Source organism: Centropristis striata, chromosome 23, assembly GCF_030273125.1.
Source record: "Centropristis striata isolate RG_2023a ecotype Rhode Island chromosome 23, C.striata_1.0, whole genome shotgun sequence".
NCBI classification, from domain to species: domain Eukaryota; kingdom Metazoa; phylum Chordata; class Actinopteri; order Perciformes; family Serranidae; genus Centropristis; species Centropristis striata.
In genome coordinates, this window is record NC_081539.1 from 31,761,997 (window position 1) to 31,773,437 (window position 11,441).

The 11,441-nt window shown below is 37.6% G+C and overlaps 1 protein-coding gene across 1 annotated transcript in view; it reads right to left on the reverse strand.

Moving 5' to 3' along the window:
* The window catches only part of prkdc (protein kinase, DNA-activated, catalytic subunit), a 79,857-nt gene that overhangs the window by 58,284 nt on the left and 10,132 nt on the right, over positions 1 to 11,441 (reverse strand). Inside the window, exons 12-25 of the mRNA XM_059327502.1 lie at positions 10,786 to 10,950; positions 9,225 to 9,393; positions 8,057 to 8,106; positions 7,824 to 7,937; positions 7,392 to 7,541; positions 7,036 to 7,145; positions 6,337 to 6,496; positions 5,463 to 5,549; positions 5,250 to 5,369; positions 4,105 to 4,264; positions 3,912 to 4,021; positions 2,705 to 2,792; positions 2,403 to 2,570; positions 1,151 to 1,299 (exon numbers count right to left, since the gene is read on the reverse strand). Coding sequence (XP_059183485.1) covers positions 1,151 to 1,299; positions 2,403 to 2,570; positions 2,705 to 2,792; positions 3,912 to 4,021; positions 4,105 to 4,264; positions 5,250 to 5,369; positions 5,463 to 5,549; positions 6,337 to 6,496; positions 7,036 to 7,145; positions 7,392 to 7,541; positions 7,824 to 7,937; positions 8,057 to 8,106; positions 9,225 to 9,393; positions 10,786 to 10,950 — 1,800 coding nt within the window. The remainder of the gene's footprint in view (positions 1 to 1,150; positions 1,300 to 2,402; positions 2,571 to 2,704; positions 2,793 to 3,911; positions 4,022 to 4,104; positions 4,265 to 5,249; positions 5,370 to 5,462; positions 5,550 to 6,336; positions 6,497 to 7,035; positions 7,146 to 7,391; positions 7,542 to 7,823; positions 7,938 to 8,056; positions 8,107 to 9,224; positions 9,394 to 10,785; positions 10,951 to 11,441) is intronic.

The following is an 11,441-nucleotide window of genomic DNA, read 5'->3' on the forward strand; positions in this document are numbered from 1 at the left end:
ACGTGAAAAACATTGATATGCTGTTAATGCCAAACCAAATAAATACAGAGGCTACATGGCTGCAACGGCTTCTTGATTGTTCCTGATATAGTGGAGAAGGAATTATAAATGCATGTGTAAAAAGTCCTGTTAGCAACGTTTAAACCAACATGTCTGCTATCATTCATTAGTCACGGCTCAGATTACGGAGCTCATCCTGACAGGTTTCCCTGTAGTCAATAGTGAACACAGAGTTTTTTACCCTGGATGAAGTTTTACAGAAGGTCCTTTTCCACACATTCCAACAACATGAAGCCCCGACCAAAACCCTCAAACCATCTCACAGATGCATGCTACTTTTGTAAATTAATATTGCCTAAAAAGAACACACTGTTTCCATGGCTAACAGATATTTGGTTGTTATTTAGGCTTATGGCTCCCTCAACAATCAATCAATCAATCAATCAGACTTTATTTGTATATCACTTTTCATACAAGCGAGATGCAACACAAAGCGTTTTACATAAAAAAGAAAGGAGAAAATAAAATAATGATAATAAAAAGATAACAAAACATAGAAACAAACACCCTCCACCCATCCCCAACCCTAAGATATATATAATAAAAATAAAAAAAATAAAAAATAAAAAAGTAAAAGTCAATAATGACAATGGAAAGTATACACACATATATATATATATATATATATATATATATATATATATATATATAATAAAATAAAAAGCTAGATAAAAAAGATAAAACAATAAATAAATAATTAAGATAACTAGAGCATGATAATATATATATATAGAGATAGACTCATAAATAGTAGCAAATAAATAAACAAATAAAAGAGAAGATGTAATAACACTAAGATGCATGAGCAGAAAAATCTCTAAAAATGGTTCAGGTAAAAGCCAAGTTAGAAAGATAAGTCTTAAGTTTGTTCTTAAAAACACTAACAGTCTCTGATGGCCTTTAGTTATAATACTATCATCTATCATAATAATAAAAAATGATTCAAAGAAACTCCCATAAACTCCCAAATAATCTGACTTCTACAGTTACAAATGTAACAAATAATGTCTCCCTGTCTGGTTTACTGTACTTGATGATGTGATGATATTTAAGGAGTTTAATGAGAACAGACTTGTTGTAGTGAACTCACCTGGTCGACATCACAGGCGAGATGCAGCAGGACAGGAAACAGCTTCTTGTGCAGTTTGTACATGGGAGGAAGGCTGTTCTCCCCTTCAGACATCTGAGAACTCTTCCCCACCATGTAGACCACCAGGCTGTGGAGCAGCTCACAGGCTGCTACCTGCACCACACAAACATATTAATAATAATAATAATAATAATAATGTAGACCACCAGGCTGTGGAGCAGCTCACAGGCTGCCACCTGCACCACAAACACACATTAATAATAATAATAATAATAATGTAGACCACCAGGCTGTGGAGCAGCTCACAGGCTGCCACCTGCACCACAAACACACATTAATAATAATAATAATAATAATGTAGACCACCAGGCTGTGGAGCAGCTCACAGGCTGCCACCTGCACCACAAACACACATTAATAATAATAATAATAATAATGTAGACCACCAGGCTGTGGAGCAGCTCACAGGCTGCCACCTGCACCACAACACACATTAATATTAATAATAATAATAATAATGTAGACCACCAGGCTGTGGAGCAGCTCACAGGCTGCTACCTGCACCACACAAACATATTAATAATAATAATAATAATAATGTAGACCACCAGGCTGTGGAGCAGCTCACAGGCTGCCACCTGCACCACAACAAACATATTAATAATAATAATAATAATAATGTAGACCACCAGGCTGTGGAGCAGCTCACAGGCTGCTACCTGCACCACAAACACACATTAATAATAATAATAATAATAATAATAATAATAATAATGTAGACCACCAGGCTGTGGAGCAGCTCACAGGCTGCCACCTGCACCACAAACACACATTAATAATAATAATAATCACTCATTTCTACTGTCATCACACCAACGTTAGCATCAAATCAGTTCTGTGTGGATCAGGGACATTATGTTTCACCTTAAGTTGGAAAAGATTAAATTCACCCTGAGAGGTAATAAGGACAAGTTTAATAACTGATTTAATTGACTTATTTCGATAACCTGACTGATGTAACAAACTGGGATTAGCAGATATTTTTACATATGTTGGTGAAAAACTGGTAACTTAAACCATTGCTGTCTTTTTTTTCTTCAATTTGTTTCTCTCTTTGGTCATTCTGTATCTTTTTCTGGGTGATCTGAACTGTGTGTGTGAGATTGTGTTCAGTGAGCGGGGGTCGTGGACAACTTGAATGTTAAATTGGGTGTCGTGACTCAGAAAGGTTGTGACTCCTGCCCTAGAGGACCTACCTTAGTCTGCCTGTCGCTGGTGGACAGGGCCAGCTGGCTGATGTGGGGCAGGAACGGGTCCAGGTAGATCACCGGCTTCATGTCAGCAAACGGCACCGCGAAGCTGAGCCTCTTCTCAGAGTCCCAGGACACACAGCTCCTCATCCAGTCCTCTGAGGACGCCACTGGAGGGAGGATAGAAACCTGTGATCAGCAAGCATCTCTACTCATCATAACATCACTATGGATCACTATGGATCACAGCCCAGTATGTCACCATGTAACAGAAGGAGACATTAGGCTGGTTATGAGTCGTTACCAGTAACAAGGTTCCTGTTGAGCTTTCCTCCCAGGTGGCCCAGCAGCTTCACCACCCGGAGCCTCACTGAGACCAGAGGAGAATCCTCCTGCAGCCACAGCAAGAAAAACATCAGCAACAATATCAAGCTATCGCACTCATATCAATCTATAATCTATATCTGCAGCTGTTCTCAACCTTGGGGTCCCGACCCCAATTGGGGTCGCGAGATGATTTCTGGGGGTCGCCAACTCATTTTGGAAGTCAGCTCTGTCTCCACTGTGTTAAAGTGTTCATGTGTTCATGTGTTTTAGTCTTTTTGGTCATTTCATGTCTTTTTTTAGTCATTTTGTGTCTTTTTTGGTCATTTTCTGTATTTTTTTGGTTATTTTGTTTCCTTTTTTGGTCATTTTGTGTCTTTTTTTAGTCATTTTGTGTCTTTTTTTAGTCATTTTGGGTCTTTTTTAGTCATTTTGTCTTTTTTTGGTCATTTTATGTCTTTTTTTGGTCATCTTTGTCTTTTTTGGTCATCTTGTGTCTTTTTTTTGGTCATTTTGTGTCTTTTTTTAGTCATTTTGTGTCTTTTCTTTGTCATCTTGTGTCTTCTTTGGTCATTTTGTGTATTTTTTTGGTAATTTTGTGTCTTTTTTGGTAATTTTGTGTCTTTTTTGGTTATTTTGTTTCCTTTTTTGGTCATTTTGTCTCTTTTTTTAGTCATTTTGTCTCTTTTTTTTGGTCATTTTGTATCTTTTTTTAGTCATTTTGTCTCTTTTTTTGTCATTTTGTGTCTTTTTTTAGTCATTTCGTGTCTTTTCTCTGTCATCTTGTGTCTTTTTTGGTCATTTTGTGTCTTTTTTGGTCATTTTGTTTCCTTTTTTAGTCATTTTGTGTCTTTTTGTGGTCATTTTGTTTGTTTTTCAGGTGATCTGAACTGTGTGTGTGAGATTCTGTTCAGTGGACAACATGCATGTTAAATTGGGGGTCGCGACTCAAAAAGGTTGAGAACTACTGCTGTACTGTACAATACCATGAGGCTCATTAGCATATGCCCTGAAGTAATTCTGCTTTATAAGAATATTAAAGAGAAATTAATAGATTCGATACGGTCTGTACATCCCTGCAAACATCAGACAGAGCATGCTCTCCTCCCTGTAATAAAACTGATTAAAATATAATCAATAACACATGTTATTCTGGCTTGTGTGGGTAATAAGAGACGACAAAGTACCATGCTGAGCTGTTTGGACTGTTTCAGCAGTCTGGTCATCACTCGGCCGTATCCTCGCTCAGTGTTAGTAGAAGAAGAAGACATCACCTCCCAGCTGCTGTCCTCTCTGTCTGCACACAAACATCTGGATTAGACTTTACTTTAGGTTTATAACAGACTAGCCTAGCCTCCACTGGTAGTATACTGGTCTTACTGGTGGCTGAGGAGGTCTTCAGGTACCCGTCCAGCAGAGGCAGGATGCTGCTGTAGCAGGGCTGCATGGTCTCCAGAGGGATGTGGGAGGACCAGTCCTCCAGGGCGTCCAGAGCCACCGAGGCCAGAGGAACGTGGCTCAGACCCATCCTCAGAGCCGCCTACAATAAAATAAGCCTAAAATCAGCCCCTAAAACCTGAAGTTTTTCTGGAAATTCACCAGAAGGGTCAACGTTTCTACTAAATAATAGATTTTTCAGCCTCTGTAGCAGATAAAAATGAAATTCAAAAAGTATTTGAGAGCTTATACAAATACTACAAAACAACGTAAACGCTTTCCAGGCTTCAATGGGTTAATATGGATTTAGTAGTGGATTGTATATTTCCCAATACAGTTAATATGTCAATGTTTAGACTAGTTTGCATTTGTTGTTCTACCACTCGGAGTAAGATTTTCACCCAATCAACAGGTCCAAAGCTTCTGAGGTTCAGTTCTGCAGAACGTGACTGGTTGATGAGTTTATTCACAGAGATGAGACCATGCTCTGGAAACATGTAATATTCACATTTTTTATGGAAGTATTGATTGGAGGTGATCTTTTTTTTGTGAGAGATGAACCGTCAAACATGTTGGAGGCCATCTTTAAATACCAGATCATCTCTACACAAAACCTTTATTTATACCAAACAACAGCAGTGGACGGCTCCTCTCTCTCCGATTGAAAAGATCCTTCTCTCCTATTATTATTATTATTGTTATTATTATTATTCTCTCCTGCAGCCATCAGGCTGTCTCATTCTAACAGAGATTCCACCAGACTAACTGGATTTACCCTCAGGGATAAATAAAGTCATTTTGATTGATTTGAATGTATCACACGATAAAAAAAGACACACTCAGTGTTTTAAGCCTTCAGTTGCAAGACAGTATGTGGAAATATTTTTTGTTCAAATTGCATTTTTATCAATTTACATGAGCTACTCTACAATTATACACATAATAACTGAAGTTATTGCTGATGTAAAACTACTGTTTTTTAGGAGTTACTGCACAAAACATCAAACTGCACATCTGCATGTTCTGCTTTAACCTGAATCTATCCATGCCTAGTCCCAAGAAACAGAAAGAGAGACATGAAGGCCCACCTCCAGCGCGGGGCAGTAGGCCTGGATGTCCAGCGCTATGAGGCCGTGGTGCAGCGAGAGGACGAAGGTCAGGCAGGAGGCCAGCAGCTCGTCTTTGTACTGCTTCGTCCTCACACACACCTGGTGGGAAACCACAGGTCAACACATTATATATTACCCTGGAACACTGCATTTAATTCATACACTCAAACACATTCTGTCAGGAGGAGCTACCTCTTTCCCAAACTTGGAGAAAAGCGCAAAACAAGCACTTCTCACTGTGTCACTCTGGGGCGACGTGGAGCTTCTGGGGCCGACGCCCTGTTCAAACACAGATATAAAGTTAGGATGGCACTTATTTAATAGATACAGAAACAAACAAGTCATTAGAAAGTCAGTTAGGTATCCTCTTACAGGACATTCATTCTGGTTCTCCACTCTCCTTCTCTGGGAAATCACAATCCAATGAATTTATCTTTTATCTAGAAAAGCAAGAAGCGTCTGTGTGTGTGTGTGTGTGTGTGTGTGTGTGTGTGTGTGTGTGCGTGTGTGTGTGTGTGTGTGTGTGTGTGTGTGTCTTGCTCATGGCACGAAGGTGTGCATCCTCGATTTTGAAGATTTTTGAATTCATTTTTCAAAATATCATTATTTGCGTAGGGCGTGTTGCATCATTGCTCTGTTTCTGATTGGACGCCTTTTGAGGGAGCCCCGCCCCTTTTGGTGTAGCCCCGCCCCCCTTTTAGTGTAGCCCCGCCCCTTTGTGTGACAGGCCTCCACCTGGTCAGTAACACAGTAATTCACTCTGGATTTCCACCCTGACTCATCTCATCTGAAGTCTCTTCATCCTTCCTATCTTTAGGAGTTTTAAAGTGGCTACCAGGTTTGATTTTCCGATAATATTCTAATAGTTTCCAGTGAATATCAGTGTTTAATGTGGTGTGGTACCTTATGAACAGGAAGTGTTTTATGGAGCTGCAGACGTTGTCGTGTGGCATGTCATGTATGAATAGTGCACTAGTCATTAAAGGCCAGTTGGAAGACACAAGTGATGTCCTTACATGGAAAACAACAAATAGAGAAAAAGTCTTGGTCCTAGTGGAAACATTACCTGGAAGTACTTGGTCCTCTTAGCGATCGTCATGGTGACAGACAGCAGCTTGTAGAAGCCGCTGACCAGAGGATTCCTGATGGAGTGGAGGATGAGTTCATGACTCAACGGGTACATCCAGGACTGGAAATACTCCTGGTGCTTACTCAGCAGCAACTCACTGCACAACAAGGAGAACATCTTGAGTTTCTCATTTTAAATGTTTAAAATGATAAACATGTCGTACAGATCAGGTTCAATTTAAAAGTGTTAACATTTACTGTGTTAAATGATTTAATGTAATAATAATTTTATGTCTTTTTTTGGTAATTTTGTTTCCTTTTTTAGTCATTTTGTGTCTTTTTTATCATTTTGTAGTCAATTTGTGTCTTTTTTAGTCATTTTGTGTCTTTTTTGGTCATTTTATGTCTTTTTTAAATCATTTTGTGCCTTTTTTGTTACATTTTTGTCATTTTTTGTTAATTTTGTGTCTTTTTTTGGTCATTTTGTTTCTTTTTTTGGTCATTTAGTGTCTTTTTTGGTCAATTTGTGTCTTTTTTTTGGTCATTTTGTTTCTTTTTTTGGTCATTTTGCGTCTTTTTTTGGTAATTTCTGTCTTTTTTTGGTCATTTTGTTTCTTTTTTTGGTCATTTTGTTTCTTTTTTTGGTCATTTTGTGTCTTTTTGTGACACTTTTAAAGAGGGATCTTGTCCACATTACCTGCAGAAGTCCACCAGGTTGATGAAGGCGGTGAAGTCTTTGATCTTGTTGGGCAGCAGGTGAGCTGTGGGGTCTGAGGACGGCAGGACATGAGCCGCATCACCCGGAGCCTGAAACACAAGAAGAGTCCTGGATCAGGATCCATCAGACAGGAAACGCTCTGACAGCTTCATTCCACCATAGAGAATGTTCTCACTCACAGAAAACAGCTGGAGTAAGACATGTGGGACGATATCATAAAGACTGAGACGATATCAACAGATCTGGTACAACAGCCAGCAGATGGTGTTGGATGTTGTGTTTCTGCTGTCAGTAACTTTTAATGAATGAAAGAAGTATTTCACAGTGAGCCTCACTTCTTCTCCCGTTGTCACTTTCTGCACAGACAAGTCCAGTTTCTCCACGATGCGGAGGATTGATTTCACCACCTCGTCATAGAGCAGACGGCTCAGAGACACCAGAGCAGCGTTCTGACTCTCAAACGCTCCGTCCAGAAACCCTGAATCCTGCAGAGGAGGACACACGGAGCAAGGACATGAAGAAAACGTGCTGCTGATTGTAAACAATGAAAGAATCTCCCCGGCAACATAACCAGCAGAGTAAATATTATGGCTCTCATGACACAGAACACCTAAATGTATGAAATACAAAACTGTACATACAAGACCCTGAAAGGACTTATTATTTGAAGTAATGTTACAATAGCACAGTTGGTGATATGTAATAATCTGAATATATTCTATATATATATATATATATATATATATAATCTGTATATATGTCCATACCTTCAGCTGATCACAGTCCAGAAGGTTTTTAAACAGAGCCAGATAGTTCTGACTAGATGGAACTTTCCACTTCCCAGTACGAACTTGGGAAGACTCAGAGGAACCGTTTTTATCCTGAGGAAAGAAGGAAACAGGCGTGTTTCTTCCATCAGCACAGTGGTAATGATATATATCAGTATAATGTGTATATATTCAGTAATATCAGCGATATATAATATAAACATGCGGCTCACCTCAGAATGCATGATGGGTTTAGAACACACACGGATCAAACCCTGGTGCACTGGGAAAATAAAGTGTTTTATCAGACATTACATGCAATCTCATCACAGATAACATGAAAAAGCAGCAAGTCTAATTTTAATAACAAGCTCTATTTTACTCTATTTAAATGACCACTAATACATTATAGTCAGTCTCATTTCTGGACTGAATTCATTCTTCAACATCTCACCAGCATCTGATGGACGTTATGCTTCATTTCAGATTACCATGATGCCTTTAGGCAGCTATTCTCAACCTGGGGGTCGGGACCCCAATTGGGGTCGCGAGATGATTTCTGGGGGTCGCCAAATCATTTTGGAAGTCAGCTCTGTCTCCACTGTGTTAAAGTGTTCATGTGTTTTAGTCTTTTTGGTCATTTTGTGTCTTTTTTGGTAACTTTGTGTCTATTTTTTGGTAATTTTGTTTCCTTTTTTGGTCAATTTGTGTCTTTTTTTTAGTCATTTTGTGTCTTTTTTTATCATTTTGTGTCTTTTTTGGTCATTTTATGTCTTTTTAAAATCATTTTGTGGTAAATTTTTTGCCTTTTTTGTTAATTTTGTGTCTTTTTTTAGTCATTTTGTGTCTTTTTTTATCATTTTGTAGTCGATTTGTGTCTTTTTTGGTCATTTTGTGTCTTTTTTGGTCATTTTATGTCTTTTTAAAATCATTTTGTGGTAAATTTTTTGCCTTTTTTGTTAATTTTGTGCCTTTTTTTTGGTCATTTTGTGTCTTTTTTTGGTCATTTGTGTCTTTAATTGGTCATTTTGTTTCTTTTTTTGGTCATTTGTGTCTTTTTTGGTCATTTTGTGTCTTTTTTTTGGTCATTTTGTTTCTTTTTTTGGTCAATTTGTGTCTTTTTTGGTCATTTTGTGCCTTTTTTGGGTCATTTTGTGTCTTTTTTGGTCAATTTGTGTCTTTTTTGGGTCATTTGTGTCTTTTTTTGGTCAATTTGTGTCTTTTTTGGTCATTTTATGTCTTTTTTTGGTCATTTTGTGTTTTCTGGGTGATCTGAACTGTGTGTGTGAGATTGTGTTCAATGAGCGGGGGTCAGACAACATGCATGTTAAATTGGGGGTCGCGACTCAGAAAGGTTGAGAACTACTGCCTTCAGGTAGAACGTGCTGATGATGAACGTACCCACAGAGCTGATGAAGCTCCAGAGCACGGGTCCTTTGGAGGCCACGGCCAGCAGAACCTTCAGGATGGACCTGCAGCACGCCGTCTGCATCCGCTCGCTGTACTGAGGGAAACTGTCCATCTGCACCACCAGGAGGCGCTCCAGCAGCGGCGTGTACACCTCCGGGATCTGAGTTCACATCACACAATCATCTTTCTGTTTAATATTAGGGTTGGTTCAAAGTTGGAAACTTTCCATGGGAATTTATGGAAATTAACAGGAATTTACAAGAACAAACGGAACAAACTGAGGATTTACTAAATGAAAGGGTTGGCCCTTAACATGAAACTTAAACATAGTTGGAACCAGAAGTTTACATACACTATATAAAAAGACACATAAGCTTTTTTTCTCACCTACCAGAAGCTTCCAAAGACACGACAGCATCATCATTCAAGGCATAATAATGTTAGTGTATGGAAACTTCTGACTTTGAAGAAAGTCATAAAAAATGTCTAAAAAAATACTTCTCTCATTATTCTGGCATTTAGCAAATAGAAATAATTTTGGTAATCCTAACGGACCTAAAACAGGAAAAGTGATTGTCTGATTTCATGTCAGACAGTGAGAAAAAAAGCATATGTGTCTTTTTATATAGTGTATGTAAACTTATGGTTTCAACTGTATATGTAAAAAAATATATATGTTTTAGTCATAAAAGACTGAGAGATTCCATGCACACTGCTCACAGGGTGATGAGTCATATTTAACTCAACATTCATGTTTTTTTATTGTATTGTTTTGCATGGAGGTCTGCTTATGACAAAATAAAATGTTGATATTTATGTTTGGATATGATACGGTTTGTTTAAATTACCCCCAATTTCCAGTTAATTCCTATAATTCCATGGAAATTTCTGATTTGGAACATTCCCAAGCGTATCTTCCCATGGAGAGTTTCTGGAAATGAACCGGACATTGTTCCAAGCCCTTTGTAACCCTCGTTAACCCTATAAAGCCTGAACCACTAAATAATTGCCAGAAAATTCTTTCTTTTTTTTAAACTGGAGTGTTTATTGAACCTGCTGACAGATCATTTTAAAAAAATCTAAAAACAATAGGGATATATGATTCTAATTTGTATCATATTTGATACATCAGTTCTTTTTGTGCAATTTGTTGCTCACGGTTTGTTTTTCTTGAACTAACAAAAACATATAAAACCCAACATTTTTAACCTTTTAAGGCTTTACTTTCTTTTAACATTTTCCTCAAACATGCAAAATATATTTTTCCATATAACATAACATCATACATCTGCTGATATGAAGTTTTCACGCAGCAATGACTGATCCACCAGTGGAACCTGCATATAAATTTAGCTATATCTTATATTTTTGTGCAATTTGGTGCTCAGTTTTTTTTCTTCAACACATGTAGACATCAGGTTTTTCAGGAAAAAAATATCACACTGATGATGTTTAGGTCTCAAAAACTTGTGTATCAAATATGATACACTTGGCTTTATGGGGTTAATAAGTAGTTAATACAGCCACATAGAGATGAGGCTGAGTGTGTCACCTTGTCCAGGTGAATGAGGACGCTGGCGATGGAGTCCAGGAAGCTGGGCAGCTGGTAGAAGCTGTCGTCCTCGGTGTCGGACTCCGTCAGGTACATCTGCTTACAGCGCTGGATCAGCTCCGTGTACATCAGCTCCACGTCCTGAGGGCAAACCTTCTTACACGGCTACGGAGAAAGAGAGAGTGTTGTTTTTTAGTTTAATCTAATAGATTTAATTATACATGGACAATAACACAAGATTAAAAATAATGAATTGAAGATTATCTAATAGATTACAGAGGAAACCAAGGTAACACTTTACAATAACCAACTAAGTCATGTTTATAGATGGTTTATAGACCAATTATTATTAACCATTTACAAAGTGCTTTACATATTTAATCTTTAAATGTTTTAAACCAATTTCTTAAAGGTATATGAATCATTTCAAAATCATTAACATACTTAATATGGTGTTAAAAATGTTAAAATAAGTGCAACTAACACTATTAATAAACTATTAATTATAATTTAACTGTTTGTTGATGGTAAAGTAACTATAAAATTACATTAATATACCATATATTTGTCATTTATAAATGATGTAGTTAGTTAAACATTAATAAATTATGAATTTACCATTCTAAATGGCCTATATATGGTTTATAAATGATGAT